Source organism: Amphiura filiformis, chromosome 19, assembly GCF_039555335.1.
Source record: "Amphiura filiformis chromosome 19, Afil_fr2py, whole genome shotgun sequence".
Lineage (NCBI taxonomy): Eukaryota > Metazoa > Echinodermata > Ophiuroidea > Amphilepidida > Amphiuridae > Amphiura > Amphiura filiformis.
Genome location: NC_092646.1, coordinates 55,870,307 through 55,887,501, shown reverse-complemented (window position 1 = coordinate 55,887,501; position 17,195 = coordinate 55,870,307). Strand labels below are relative to the sequence as shown.

At 36.7% G+C, this 17,195-nt stretch overlaps 1 protein-coding gene across 4 annotated transcripts in view; it reads left to right on the top strand.

The window, feature by feature from the left end:
- LOC140141524 (uncharacterized) overlaps nucleotides 1–6,049 on the top strand; it is an 87,137-nt gene extending 81,088 nt beyond the window's left edge. The window contains exons 6-8 of one of the 4 annotated variants that reach the window (XM_072163426.1): nucleotides 647–724; nucleotides 3,280–3,493; nucleotides 4,753–6,042. In XM_072163426.1, the coding sequence (XP_072019527.1) occupies nucleotides 647–724; nucleotides 3,280–3,493; nucleotides 4,753–4,799 (339 nt within the window). In that variant the 3' untranslated portion in view covers nucleotides 4,800–6,042. Of the gene's footprint in view, nucleotides 1–646; nucleotides 725–3,279; nucleotides 3,494–4,752 lie in introns of all 4 variants that reach the window. The other 3 variants (XM_072163425.1, XM_072163424.1, XM_072163419.1) reach the window with 3 other exon arrangements.
- Nucleotides 6,050–17,195: the final 11,146 nt, after the last annotated feature.

The following is a 17,195-nucleotide window of genomic DNA, read 5'->3' as shown; positions in this document are numbered from 1 at the left end:
GTATAAAGTATGACGATTAGCATTTCAGGGACTTTGTAGGGTTCATTTTAAATTTTGGACTTCGGTGTTTTTTTTAATCATATACAAAGACAACAACGTTGGAATGGGATTACCACTAGTAAGATAATACAAAATAAAGCACACAGGTATGTATAATGTTGATAAGCATTCTGCCATGTAATATAAACCACACACGTTCCTTTATTAAACGCATTTTTTTTCAAAAGTCACTCTCCAGCAATGAATGTGTTACAAGTGGATTTTTATACATACTGGATTTCAATCAATGTTTTACAAGACTCAAGTCACAGAATAGGGTGGTTCTTTCATACATGCTATTTCTCACATGCTCAATAGACACAGCTGATGAATTTGAGTTGTTCTTTCAAACATATGACAGGCCTATGTATAGCAACAATTTCCCATGCTTAACTCAATTTGGCCAACTTATGGACTTGGGTGGTTTTTGTATTCATATATTCAATTGAATATCACTGTGCTTGGTCTTACGCCCTATTACTTTAATCATAATTGTCGCCGGTGCTCCGTTTTATAAATGTGTTTGCCTTTTTCTTACTATGATTACGGTGCCCGGGTTACTGTTATAACGGTGTTTGCTGAATTACGATTCTGGACTTCTTTTCAGGGCTCTACATTGTCGACTTCGCAAATACATTACTATGATACGATTCCCGACATGTTAAACGGTGTTCTTTCTGGTGAGGTAGGTTATCTCAAGACTGGACTGACTACTATCGTTTATATTTGTAGTTTAAGCACTCTGATAGGGCAAACTTTAAAGGAGCATATAAAAACAACAAATGTGGAAATAGGAGTATAAACTGAACAGTAGATACCAGTTTTAGTCCTACTGTATATGGCATATTGGATGGGCTACGGGAAAGTTAGCCCATATTTGCAAGATTATTCTTGCCTTCAAGGTGAAACAAACCCACTCGTGTTACCATCTGGCCATGGGCTAGCCTGGTGTCAGATCTTACCCAGGGAAAGATGACATTCCAATATGCGCCTTTAAGTACAGGTAACTGGAGAGGGGAAGAAACCCCAAATCATAGCGCCAGGTAATAACCGGGCCGCCGAGTGCGAATGTGTATTTGATGACTTGAGCGCAAGAAGACTGTAAGTCCACTTTTGACAAAATTGAATTACATGTGATTTTGAAGTTATTGGATGAAGACAAAAACTTTGAAAAATTTTTTGACAGTTGGACGCCTCCCCATAGGGATACTTCTGCCGACGATTACAAAAATATATAATTTATCATACATTTTGAGCTCGGTTAATGAGTTAGAGGGTTTAATTTTTGGGGCATACTTTGTTATTGTTAATACATCTCTTTTCTTTTCCACATTATCCACGTTACCATTCGTTTTGGTGATTTACTAATACTTATATATTTTGTGATTGCATTTTGGCGTTTTATATATAGTATTATTGTCTATGTTCCTTTTAGAATGTCTGTCTGATGGTCAGCTATTGAAAACAACAGAATGCAGATTAGCTCAGGATAACTGTCATATTAATATTATAATTACTTTGAATTCATTGTAAAAACATCAAAATTTACCTCTGGCTGCATTCGGAAAAGCTGTAGTTTTAGGTGTCGTATTAATATCTGAAAAGGGGGCACGACTAGTGACTATATTTTATATTTCCCGCATATTCAATGAAATAAACTTATTTTGAACAAAACCAAATATTTTACTCACTGTTGATGGTTTCGCTTATCATGGTCGATAGGCATCATCATTCTGATGTCGATCCTTACTTCTGATAAGACGTATCACGTGATATAAGTGGCAGATATGTCAAAGAGTCCATATGGATCATGAGGCGAGGTTCCAACGTTATGAACAGAGACAAAGAGGCCCACTATCGGAGTGACGTGATTGTATGATCCTCCCTGACTGTAAATAACCCTCTACAGTCGGGATACATCCTACCGGAAGTAAGGATCAACCAACATTAATGATGCTAAACCGACAATAATGAGTAGTGGCGCGCTTATACTGCGTATGGAAAATATGAGATCCTCTAGTAGAAACCTGTCTTTTTTTTTTCATTTCCGAACGACTTTTAATATGTTTCGAGGACTCGTGTCCTCGTGCATGAAGTCCTCGTTGTGTCGATGTGTTATTCAGTTGCAGTTATCGTAAGTAATTAAAGCTGACAAACGTATGGATTTGTAAGCGTTCTTTAGCAAAGTCATAGTTCATTGAATTTACAACCGTGTGACAAAATAGGCGAAAATAGTAGCACAAGATTTGCAATTTAAATATAATTGGCCATTGCTCATTGAAATTAAGCCAGTATAAGGACAATATAAGTGTGCACTTTCATTTAATGACATAAAATTTCAAAAAATATTGTAAGGATTACTTGAGGTTTTGACTTTCAAAACCTACATCTTGTTCAAAATTGTGCTTGAATAGGTCGTTTTCAACAGATTTTTCATATTCGCGTTGCTATAAACATTAAATTGCGTCATCTGAATGAAATAAAAATGTTTTAGTGGGAAGTGTTAGCTTTCGCTTGATATAAAACTTTTCTGATTGGACGAAGGGAACATTCAGGGTTTTGACAAAAACCAATCACAGATTTTCCACTAGTCACCAGCTATATCCGACACAGCTCTTATGATGCTATGTACCCGACCGTGTCGTGTAAACACAGATTGTGTAGATGCTACAATCGCTGTGCTTAAAAAATCTGTGTACTCGAATGTACCAACACACAACCATCCCACCACCAAACACTCATCTAAAAACCCACACCCTCTACCACCTACAATTTTTTTTTTTTTTTTTTTATTTATAACATTCGACCGAAGCCAGGCTAATCCCAATAGTGCTCAGAGGCTACTAAATTTAAGGGACGCCATCCGGATATGACGGGACAGGGATATGGGAAGAGGTCCGAGTTTAGATGCAGGAGGAAAACCGGTGCACCCGGAGAAAAACCTGCGAGGACGAGCATGGATCGGCAACCAAACTCACATGTGGCGCCGCGGGGAATTGAACCCGGGCCACAGTGGTGAGAAGCGAGTGAGAAGACCACTACACTAACCCGCCCTCAACACACCATCCACACACACTTACAACCCCGACCCACCAACCCAACCCAAACACCACCTCTACACACAAACACCAACACGGCACTAATTTTGAAAAACAAAATCGCGACGAATGAACCCAACAATTAATGTCACCAATAATCAAATTATTAAGATATGTTCAACGTTCATTTTAATTGTGTTAGGTGGATGCATGTATTTCGTATGGCCATACCGCTCTTCCATCTGGCTTAACTAAACTAGAAGATCCGGTGCTGGACTGCTCTATGGACGCATCAGGTAGCGGGATTATGTTGCGTATGGACAATCCGATATCAGAATGGTTTGATCCTGCATTGGAACGACTTATACAAACATCGGAATATTGGAAGATATGCCAGGACGTTAAAGACCAACATGGTATGGTTTATTTAGTAGGATATTGTGATATTGCAAATATCCTCCTTTATTATTGACAACGTTTCGGTGACAACACCTTATTCAAAACGAACACAATAAAATGAAAACTAATTTCTTGATTATATACTGAAATTTATTCTAATATAGGCACATTTTGGATTTTGGTATGTTTTTCTGTTTTGCTTGTGTATTATAAAATTACGTGTTGTTTTTTTGTTTTTGTTTTTGTTTTTTTAATTTAAAAGCGAATGTATATTATATTATACTCCTTGCAATGCAAGTTGTAGGCCTATTTAGTATTCCATGATTGTACACTAGTTTTTGTTTATCATTATTTTACTCAGTATTATTCATTATTTAGCTTCCCCATGCCTAGTGTCTTTCCAAAAATTTCGCAAAGGCCTTTGTCGCCGTAATGTGACAGGACTACTTTATTATAATCGCCGTGCTCTCTTTTCTTTCGTCTATTTAGATTGATTTGCTCATCTGGACAATCGTAAAAAATCATCAAAATTCAGATTTTGGTACCTTTGTCATTGTCATAGATATGCTAACATAGCATGCTAGTAGTTCAGCCAAAAGCTGTGTATGAACGACAAAATAAGACATTTTACATGAATCTGTAATTTATATACTGACAGTATATAAATTAGCTACATGTATTTCAACGGGGCTTCAACTTTGTCAATAATGCTGTTTTCTTGTTTTTGTGCCCACATTTTTCATTTTAGAAATACTGATGACAATTTTAACGACTTATACACGATGTTTTTTTATACTTTCGCTGGGATCACTGAATGGGACTTTAATTAGTTGACTACTTTCTTCATACAAACTATGACAAACCAGTGCGTAGCTGGAATTTTGTGGGGAAACCAGTGCATAGCTGGAATTTTGTGGGGAGGGCGGAATCCATATTGAGGGGCAGCCCCTACTGTGTCCTCAAAGCTGACAAAAAAAGGGTCACGCCCATTTTATATCATAATATCGCATGATATTTTGTTCTACAATTTCTATTAAATCGTTTAACACTTAAATCTGCATATGGATGTGGCCGAAATGACCAATTCTGCTAGACCGCTACGGCTTACTATGTTCTTTCCTGGATTAGCGGTTGAACAAAATGTTCCCGCTGCATTTTATGCAACTGTAAAGCTTTGACACAGACAATAACACTTCAACAATGTCAAAGTAGATATCATGTTATAAAAATGGCAGTTGTTTAATAATTCGCACCGTATTTTCTTCTCATTTTGCAGGTCATATGCCTGGAAGAGATCCAAAGGAAATGTGCATTGGATATTAAATCATTAGATTCTGTACTTCGATTTACGGAATTTGGCATGCTATATTCCATTGAACGTTTTCATCGTGTTAAAGCTTACTAGCTGGTGTAAGGCCTGGTGCTTCAACCAATCCTGTGAATGGAATTGTAATAGTATATCATTTCATGTGACTTATGCGAAAGGAATGACGAATACAACCCATGAAATATAACATAAAATTTGAAAAATATTGTAAGGAACACTTGAGGTTTTGACATTTAAAACCTACATTTTGGTCAATAATCGTGTTTGGATAGGTCGTTTTCAACAGATTTACCACGTTCGCCTTTAATTGCTATAAACATTTAATTGCGTCATATGTTGACCTAATGACAAAAAGTGTTTTAGGGGGAAGTGTTAGCTTTCGTTCGATATTAAAAAAAAATCTGATTGGATGAAGGGAACACTTGAGGTTCTGAGAAAACACAATCACAGAGCCATATTTTCCAGCTAGAAGCTACACAGCTCATATGATACTATGCACTCAACCGTATAGTGTAATGAAAGACTGCGTAGAGACAAATCACTGCTAGTTTGGACGAAATTGTGTGCTTAGGTATATCGACGTGGAGACTGTGCATAGATGGTTTATAAGAGAATTGTTTTTGTTGCCAAACCTATCCATATGTTTGTTTTAATGTAACAATAGTAGAATAACAGTTGTATTTTAATCATGTCTTCAAATATTTTCTTGGGAGACTTACATTTTATAATGTATGGGGATTAGTCAACAGCACTGAGAGAAACAAATAAATACCCACGTTTATAAAATGGAAAACATTGTTTTTGTCAACACTAACACATACTTGACCACACATTATAAATGAACTTTTATCACGGATGCCGTATTTTCCACTAGTCACCAGCTAGAAGCTCATCCTGCTCCTACGATGCTATGCACTTTTAAGTTAAAACTATGTAGTGTAGCGACAATGCATTGCTAGGCTAACTTTGTTTGGACAAATTTGTTTACTCATGTGTATCGAGGTGGAAACATAGCGAGACAAAGGTACAGTGTTTATGTGATCATAGAGAAATTCCATGAAAATAATACATATATGGTTGACTTTCATTACATACTGACTGACCCTCGTACCTTAAGGTTACACAAAGAAACGTATAAAAGGTGTAAAAAACGTATAAAAGACGTATAAAGTTGTTCTCTAAAACCAAGTTTTCTCAGCAATTAAATATCACAGTGCGAGAAATGTTGGTGCGTTGGATGTAGATTTACATTATTTGTGTGTGTTTATACATTTTTTTAGAATCCGTTTGCAAATTCTTCATTTATATCTTTTTTACGCACCATACAAATGAGACCAAAAACGCGTTCCATGCTATTTTTTCTTTCAAATGTATAGATTCAATGTACCTCTCATTGGACAATATCCTCTCATTGACCTTGCCAAAACAATTGTTTGAATGTTTTAAGTGTTCGTGTACTACTTTCACTAATACCCCAGTGGTTTTCAGTTTCACTATTTCAGCACTGAGTTGGAGAAGATTATAATATTCAATACTATTGATGTCTTTCTCTGGCTGCCCTGCATCTGTGTCCACATTAGTCTACTGTGTAGACCCTTTTTAATTTAATAATCACTGTTATTTGACCTTCCCCCTCTGACCATGGAAGTGCCATCTATGCTGTTCTGAGCCAACAGCTAAATCTTCAAGTTGAGGGCTCACTCCGAAAACCTGTCCCCGCCGAGAACCGCGCATCCCGGTCGGCTGGCAGCTTTCGGAATGAGCCACCAACGTTAAAGATTAATAGCTATTCTGTTGGATCAGAATAGGAAAGATGGCGTTTCCCATGCATAAACAGAGAGGGGACGACAGACAACAGTGATGCTAAATGAAAAGAGTCTACTACAGCAGACTATGTCCACATAGGACTTGCCTATGGGGTGGCTTATTATAGGAGCCATAATCACATTTACTTTTCGCCATTAATATACACTGTATCAATACAAGAATAGCACGCTGCAATATTATTCACAAAATGGCCGAAAACACGCAGCAAAATTCTTCGCGCCACAACAAAATTTGGCGGGAAATCAATAGAAGCGTGAATTGCAATTAAAACTAGCAAAAATACCACATACACTATATACAATCAATCCAACATTGCTATAAATAATACCAAAATAAACTTACCTGGGTGGTTGGTTTTACCACCGCAGGGTAGCCGACAGTCAGTCAAAGATTGGTACTGGAAAAGATCGGATTCTGCCACCACTTGATATGAAGCTAAACTGATATGAAATCCACTCCATAATCGGATAACAAAATATAACTTCACAATAATCTTTAATTCCGCATCATCAAATCAACAAAGTGTCACAACATAATATAGATTACGGATGCTTGCGGTCCTTCTCCTTCCGTGAATGGCCATCAACTACATAGGATAATAGCAGGGGGATGACACTCTTATTCACATATTTATTTACAACGCAAACCTATATCGAATCCCGGTGGTTTGCGAATAATGAAATGTCTGCATCCCAGGATCAATTAAACCATGGTATGAATTATTTATTAGCTTTCGCGATCCGTTTTGCAATAACATAAAAGCACTTCAAATAACAGCCCGTTGAGTTCAATGAACTACGCCCTGAAACCGATGGAGTTGTGCCTTATAAAGAAGCTCTCCCATTGACCTCTATTCAGGTCAGTGAGCTCTCCATACACAAATGAACAAGTACAATAGGACAAGGCCAGCACCTCATACTGCAGTTAAGCAGTATACAGACTTTTTATTGTACATACAATATGGTATGTACAATATGTACGTTATTTAATATATTGTCATTCTATTTCCAGTAATGTTTAAGTTCTAACGAATGTTTGATGATGTAAAATCGATAATATATTTCTGCTAGATATTGTATGTAACATATTATCGATTTGTCGTCATCAAACATTCGTTAGAACTTTAACATTACTGGAAATAGAATGGCAATAGATTAAATAACGTACATATTGTACATACAATATTGTACGTACAATACTCGGAGTCTGAAGCGCGCTTAACTGTCCGTTTTCCTATACACAATACACAGTGCTCTTTCCCATTGACGCGTGACCCCTACAAATAGCCCTACGTTAACAGTATGGGGATATGACTAGTTAACGTCGCTGTGTGAAAAATAACCGGCCAATATTAAAAGTACTCTTCTAAGGTTCTAGAAAATATAGTTTTTTAACATGTCCTAAAATTTTAGCTAATTTAGATGTTTGGAAATATTCGTACTTTGGTGTTTTAGTTAATGTTATAGGTAATAGTACATTGCCTAGTTAACGTAGCTGTTTGAAAAATAACCGGCCAATATTAAAAGTATTCTAAAATTCTAGACAATATAGTTTTGTAACATGTCCTAAATTTTTAGCTAATTTAGGTGTTTGGAGAGGGTCGTACTTTTGTGTTTTAGGAAGGATATGTAAACGACAGATAACACCAAAAATATGAAGAAATTATTTCCAAACCGTGATAAGTCAACAATCATTATGTTGCTCATTTTCAAGAATGCTGGTTTACAAAAAGCACGCCATTGTCTCATTTCGTGAACAATGGTACACATACCATTGTTTCCTTTCGTTTCCTTTATAATCGGTTACCCAACTGAAGCTTTAATACAAACTTTATTGCGATATCGCATATGAAAACAGTCACATGTGCACAGCCAGAGAAGATCCGATTTAATCAGTTGAGCTGTTTCAATGAGTGTTATCTTGGTTTAATAGCTTTTAATGGGGTTAAGTCCTGCAAAGGTCGAGATGAATTCTACTGTAGACATGACTGCATCATGTATGACCTGCTTAGTGACATGTTATTTTGAAGTCTTCTAAAGCTTAATATCTTGAAGATTAGTATTCGTTTGTGCATATGGACTGCGCATTTATGATGCAAAATATTAGTTCTTATATAAAATTACAAATACTGGAATTATGACACACGGTATATAGGTGATATATAAAACGACTAATAAAATCATGTCATCATGGCGTCATGTCAAAGGTTCATTATATCCCGTATGTTTGTCTAAATTAATTAATATTATGAGAACAATTTCTACACCCATTTAATATGTACTCAGGTGGAACCCGACTTTTTTTAATTTTCATTTCTTTTTATGTAACAAATTCAGGTTTTTCTATTGCGCGGGGCCGCCGGGCAATACAAATTTAGGCTAACATTGAATAAACGCGGAATTAAGAATAGGCGTTTCTAGTACATACAGCGTCTGACTCTACCTGAGGACCTAGCCTGAGTCCCATGGACTCCAAGAATGGCTCTCCATACACAAATGAACAAATACAATGAAGGGTAGCCATTGCTCTCCACACACAAATGAACAAATACAATGGAGAGTCCGACTGCCATGCAAATGAGCCAAGTGTCCTCTCAAGGTATGCTCTGTGATAATAGGCGAGGGTTATTGATGAGAGAAAGACTGAGGAACGATATATTTAAATGAGGAAATATAGAAAGAAAATAGCGCCATAACACTAGAGATACATGTAATTACGTCTACCATTACAAGCCATGCGTAGATCTAGAACACTGCACCATCCAATTAAGGGAACTACTCGCCTATGAAGAATCTGGGGACATTGACATTTTGATTATTTGGGGATTCATCCTCGACTTTTAACAGATAATTATGTTTTTCACTGTAAGAGGTCTGAATATCAGAAAATCGTGCTTTAAATAACAACATATGAAAAGGTTTGACTACAAAAACGATTCTCTTATAAATGCATCTACGCACAGTTTCCACCTCGATACACCCGAGCACACAGATATTTCCAAGCACAGCGAGTCTAGCCTCCACTCAGTCTATCTTTGTAGTTCATGGTTGAGTGCATAGCATCATAAGAGCTGTGTGGAACTATAAAAAAAAATGCATCTGTGATTGGTTTTTGTCAATACCTGAATTTGTCAAGACCCTTCATCCAATCAGAATTTATTTTATATCGAACGAAAGCTAACACGTCACCTTATAACACTCTTTTCATTAGGTCAACATTATAACGCAATTCAATGTTTATAGTAAGGCGAATGTGGTAAATCTGTTTAAAGCACAATTTTTAACCAAAATGTAGGTTTTAAAAGTCAAAACCTCAAGTGTTCCTTACAACATTTTTCAAATTTTATGTCATTTAATAAAAGAGTACACTTATATTGTCCATATACTAGCTTCATTTCCATGAGCAATGGCCAATTCTCTTTAAATTGCAAATCATGTGCAAAAGGTTACTATTTTCGCCCGTTTTGTCATACGGTTGTAAATTCAATGTACTTTGACTTTGCTTTGTAATAGGGAATTGGTAGCATAATGTAACCATACAATTCATGATCATGCAGCGTTGCAATTGAAGAAGAGATAATTACACATTGGTAACAAAAGTTATGTATATTATTGGGGCAAGGAATCCAATTACTACACTGAAATTTCAGTGACTCAAGACAAGCGGTTCAGTATAATATGATAGGAAACGAGGTACATCCTAGCGGTACCTTATTTCTGATCATAAATAACAAACCGCTTGTCTTGGGTCACTGAAATTCCAGTGCAGTAATTTGATTCCTTGCCCTATAATATACATAACTTTTGTTACCACTGTGTTATTAGTTTTTGAGAAAATGCAAAAATAGACACAAATTTATCGAGGGTGTAGTACCCTTAAGAAACTTGTGAATGACCTTGTATATATTCGTCGGTGATATATATGAATGTAGGTACTTTTAATATGCATGAGGTATATTAATACCATAAAACTGTTGAATGTCTAGTAGAGTAGACGTCACAAGAAAAGTAGCGACCTGATTATAGCGACATTATTTGAATTTCTCTGACTCCCGATTTCAACTTTGTGAAGGTTTATGTGAAGTAAAACGAAAATGGGATTTAAATATTTGCTGTTTGCTTACTTCATTTTCTTGAAGTACTACGTGGAGGCCTCACACGATAACACTTTGCAAAGTAAGTATTGCTTTTATTTAGATTACGAATAACAATTTCCGCTGTATTTCAACCAGATTCCAATCCGTCCACTTTATTTTTGGGGGGGAGGGGGATATTTAATCAATACCATTGCCTGTCAGCTATTTATGTTATTTGCAATCATACGGATCGAATTTGGAACTTAAAATTTTATAAATTACTAGCCAAGCGGGCAAGCAATTACACCGAGCGGGCATCCGCTACCTGAATAAATGGCAGCAATCTCTGAAACGGGAAGAACCGCTGAACACTTGACATATGAGTATGGCGAGTGATACCATACTGAATTGCTATTTTTATCATTCTCCCCCCCTCCACACACACACCCCCACACACCCCTACACACACAAAGATAAAAGGGCTTTAATCAATACCAAAAAGAATATAAAAGTTGAAATTAAACACACTATTGTCGCAAAAAAAATCTTGTAAAAATGTATTGCTATGATCATTAAAATTGCCCAGGCCAAAATCACCTGCTACCGAGCTCACTCAACACCAAACACGCAAAAACACTGTTTATTATATAGAACAACTTATGATTATTTATTAATTAGTGCAGTATGGCTATCAATCAAATCACGATACAAATACATACAAGAGTAAAACTATTAAATTATTATACAGATTTCCTTTTATTATGGTTACTTAGCTAAGCATGGATATCTTGATTGGCTTACATTCTGATGAGATTCCTTTGATGGTCTCAGTTCTTGATCCAAGATCCGGCAATGTTCAAGATCCTGCCTACCCAAGGGAAACCCTGGTCTACCACAGTCTAAGTCCAAGTCCAGAAGACTATGTTTTCACTATCCTAGCTGCTATGCTAGTGTTTTCCAAATGGTTTTCTATGTTAGTGTTTTCCAAATGGTTTTCTATGTTGACCGTAAGCTTTTCTCTCGAAGATCTCTTGAGCAAGCTATCTGCTCGACTGTCAACTGTGCAAAATACAACAGTTCGTTGATCTAGATAATCCTTTAAGTAGACAAAAACCATCAAGCACTATTGGCTCTACTACTGGATTTGGCGTATTCTATTCTCTCCAACACACAAGAACCGCGAACCTAAGTTTGAAGACTTCAGACAATTATGGTAACTTTTGTACCGCCACTGGCTAACATGAGTTTCACAGAATTTCCTCTTATAACTATAAAATGCTACCCCAATCATTTACTCTCCAGGCCTTATATCTAGAATTCTAGAATAATCTTAACTATTTATGACATATTAAAAATAGTTCATTACCTCAACACAAACCAATCAGAATCATTAATGGGTTACTGTAATAGCACCACCACTTACTACTGTAGCAATCATTTTTCATATGTAACAAGCCTTTTCCAGTAAGTTTCCAGAACGTTCCATGTACCACCAAATAGAGATAAATATCAAAACAAGTTAAAATTAGTGTATAATGACAAAATACGTAACATTTAATAAATGTTATGGATTTTTAGGGGGTGGGGCACATAACCAACTTCAAATCCTTTTGTTCATTTTTATGGAGAGGATTTAAGATATGACCTTGTGAAAAATTATAAGTTTCTTTTTGAGGACAGTTTATAATAAGTACCGGTATCGGTATAGGCCTATATAAAAGTTGTTTCATAAATTGACATTTTATTTTATTTTAAGGAGATTGGCATAAATAGTGGCGTGCCGAGGGGGGCAGCTCTTCTGTGAGAGGTCTTGGGAGGGGATGAGGGAGGAAGAGGTGGAGGAGGTAATATAAAGAATGAGACGGTGACTGGAGGAAGAGAGAAAGAGAATGAGGGTTCCAATTATTCGCATGTACATGAACAAAAATTACACACAGGATTACTTCAATACTCTACTCTAAACACATGTCAGTAACCAAGCACTTGTCCAACTGACACAACAGTAAAATGAACAAATATTGCACACAGGATTACTTCAATACTCTACTCTAAACACTGGTCAGTAACCAAACAGTTGTCCAACTGACACAACAGCAAAATGCACTGACATGGAACACCTTCCTGGACCACATTCACAGCCCAACAGATTTCTTTTGCTGGGTTCCAATTATTTGCCTGTACATGAACAAAAATTACACACATGATTACTTCAATATTCTACTCTAAACACATGTCAGTAACCAAGCAGTTGTCCAACTGACACAACAGTAAAATGCACTGACACGGAACCGCTTCCGGGACCACATTCACAGGCGAATAATTGGAACCCAGCAAAAGTAATCTGTTGGACTGTAAATGTGGTCCAGGAAGGTGTTCCATGTCAGTGCGTTTTGCTGTTGTGTCAGTTGACAACTGCTTGGTTACTGACATGTGTTTAGAGTAGAGTATTGAAGTAATCCTGTGTAATTTGTGTTCATTTTATAGACAGGATTTTAAGATATGACCTTGTGAAAAATTATAAGTTTCTTTTTTAAGCCAGTTTATGTTACATGTATTATACGTTGCTATTACCATTATACAGTACTATAGACATGCGGACATGGCAGCCTTAATACATTCTGATGTGTAAGCGATCAGCAAGCGCATTCAATTTATTTAAATGAAGCACCTAAAGTCAGTCGGTGACAACGAACTGTACTTCGGCGGCCAATGTGTGCCTTTTGAGCTTACGGCTACTCAATCACACCCTTGGGTTGTATGGTAACAAAAGGTACTTTTCGTTCCAGTAGGCGCTTTCAGGCGACTTTCGTTTGATCACTTATTGACAATAGCCTGCTAGGTAAAGCGTTAATACACTGTCAGGCCAGCTTACCGATTTAATGGCGGAAGCCCTTTGTCCCGAACAAAAAGGTACCTTTCGATGAATAGCTTGTCGGAAATCAAATCGGCACAAGTGAACAATGCGTTACATAATCTATTGCTTCTCCATCTTTAATAGCTCCATGCACATAACAGTATGCTACCATAACGCATAGGTGAGGTTGAATCCTACCCGCCCCAAGTAGCACTCACATTGTTTTGGTAGGGGTGTGCAACTGCCATCTTTGGACTTACTATTTGCAGAGCTGTGGTAGCATGCCGCTTGCAATTACAGGTCTTCTTTAGCCACTGCAGAGATTATTCCACTTGACTTGATACTGGAGACAGATATTGATTGCTTTTGGTCAAGTGATAACATCTTGTAATTGTAAACAACTTGACGATTAGGTCGCCCATGATCTCTGTTGAGGCCGCTGGCAGTTTAATATTTGCATCGCTTCGCTAGCTGACCCCTCTCCTGAACCAGTCTTCTTTATGGTCAATAATTCTTCTGGGGAAGTGGAACGTTCGTGTTCGCTCATTCGCTCATGAAGTATAGCATTTGAGATTGTTCATCAGGTGGTAAAAATTGATACTGGTATAAGCAAAAATAAATTATGTTCTTTTGTATCTACTCATAAGGCGAACAACCTCCCTGTTGTGATCATATTGATTGACTTCAAGAAGGGTTTTGTTACATCCATCAAGGCAAGATGATGAAAATTCCTCGGCCCTATGGCATTTCCAAACTGATTGTGCATGCAATTGACAAAAATGTACCAGAATACCAATGCTTAAGTGTTGTCCAAAATGGGGAGACACAACTGTTTGAAATCTGTTTATGATAGTTCTGGATTTTGTGCTTGCGAATGGTCACAGATGGAAAAGAACAAGAGTTGGGATCTGGTAAAGAGGCAAATTAGGAAAATCGGCCCAGAGGTAGCCGACGATATCGGTTAGGTAAATAACACAGCACTCCTGTATGAAGAAATTCAACAAGGTCCGGAGTTGTTGAGCAAAGTTCATGGCGTACAACTATACCAGCAATTAAAACTTGGGGAAGTGCCGGACTTGAAGTACCTTGGAACATGGATCGAATGTTCCGTGAAAGATATTAAGATACTTATACATGAATGCAACAAACGTACAGAAATATGGGATTCAACAACTCTTCCTATACCTTTGTAAAGGAGCCAAGCGTTGTTAATTCGTGATAAGTCCACACTATTCCAGTAGCGTATACGCAAACGCAAGGTTACGCGTACGCGTTACGCGTGAGCGTGTAAAATTCGTCATACCTGGAACTTATGAGTAAACACTTTCTTAATCTGTTATTAAAATAACAGCTAAACATTACCGCTTTATTCTTTAGTTTTATTGCTGATATCAACAGAGAAATCGTCGACCTTCTTGTAAGGTTGTGTGGCAATGACAAACGGATATTCCGAATGAAAGAATCGTGTGAATTAGAGGATCTTTAACTTGTTTTCGTTGTTGAAAGAGATTCAATCATGTTTTACCGTTGTTCATCACCGATTAACAACTCGCGTCCGGCGCGTCTGCATGGTTTACTTCGCTCGGCCCTCACGAGGTAAACCACGTAGACGACGCGGTCGCATCGTTGTTAATCGGTGATGAACAACGGTGAAACATGTTTGAATCTCTAAGTCAACAATGTCTATGAAATTAAGATTTCTGCAACAGTAGAATATGTGTTGCTGTATGGCTGTGAAACGTGGACTGTTACCCAAGCTGGCCATTCGATCTTTAATTTCTCTGGAAGCATCCACTAACAAACACCGAGCTGTATGAAGACATCTGTAAGATAAGTGAGAAGATCAAAGTGACAAGAATACGATTTTCTTGTGACTGCTCAAGGAGTGCAGAACTGGTATTCAAACTACTTTGAACTCCAAAACTTGGAAAAAACTGATGTACATTGATACGGTATTCGAGTTTGCACAATGTCCGATGTAAAGTTGCTGAGTTAGAAGATACCAAATGTCAAACATTATGAATTCGTCATTTAATTCTGATGCTTTATGCATTTTTTGCCAACTTTGTCAGATAAATCATTAACCAAAAATCAAATATAGAGTAGATGAAAATCGGAGTAGCTTTGATTTTTGACCATACGCAACCACACAGGCACTAATAAATTAATTCAATAAAACGGCAATTAAGGTGGTCCTACACCCCCTGATAATTAATCAATAACAATAACAAAATAATTATTGCACGTAGGTTGGACCAGCCAAATTGTAAATCAAATTTGATATATCTAGATAAAAAATGCAAGTAGAAGCTTATAAGAAATGTGGTGCATTTGTTTCAAATATTGATAACGTAGGCTAGATGAAATAAAAGATAGACAAGGAGATAAAGACTAAGTGGCACAAAATTTAATGTCCTACGTGGCTTTGCCTCTTACTAAGCGTCTGGAAACCACATTATATGGTTTATTTGAGTGTTACTTTAAAGTCCTTGTGATGACCAAGTTTATATCTATAGAAATATATTGGTAATATAACTGTCAAAACAAATTTGATTAATGATCTTGAACAATTGTTTGCAAACACATGATCTTGTCAGATAAAATAATTAGCGTTACAGAATTTTACGGTAGGTTGAATTCTGGAAGATATCCCAAAGTCAATACCACGGTTGAAAGCACATGATATATATATTTCAGGGTACAAAGAAAGTACCAAAAATGTATTAATCAAATTGGTATATAAGTTATATAAGTCAAAACTAATAATGATCACCAACTATAAAACTCTTCTGGCATTATTATCTTACCGATATGAAAAATATCAGTTATTTTGATACATGGGATTTTTTGGTTTTTTTGGCAATTAGGTAGATTTAATTAACGGCTTCTGTAAAAGTTTGAAAATAATATATCGTCGGCAAAATGCAATACTGACATTAATGACATTTTTGGCGAAATTGTAATTTGAGCATAAAAAGAACAAATAAATATGCACATTTTAAGATAAAATAGAAGTTCCATCTTGTAATTTGTGATTAAAACTTTTGATAATTAAGTATCAAAAATGATGTAAGTGACATTTTGGTCAACTGCATCTAAAATGTCGGAATGCAACACTGACGTAAGTGCCACTTAAGTCTGTGTTGCATTCTGCTAAAGAGGTGCTGCAGATTTAATTATATATTTTCATACTCATTTAAGTGATTATAAACACCAAAAAATTTACACTAACATTATTTTCATGGTAATAGTCACAATTACTACTAGTTGGTGTATTCAGTGGCGGATTTAAGCTGTCAGCAAGTCAGCAAGTGCTGACAAGGCCCCCCTGTTATTTTGGCCAAAGGCCCCCCCCCTGCTTTTTTGTTTGTTTTGTTTTGGGGTTTTTTGCTTTAATTGTTTTAATTGTTTTCTGCAAGGTTCAAAGGTCCGGTGGGTAGAATAGTACTGAAAACTGAAAAGGTTATATATGCCCGTGCATGCAAGAGGACATTCTATTTATGCCTGCATTTATGATTCTTGAAAAGTTTTATTAAATTTGCCCGTTTTGGTCACAGCAAGAGATCAAAAGTCAAGGGATCTAGCTGCCCAAATTTAATATTTGGGAATACAATTTCTATAGAATCAGGACTACGA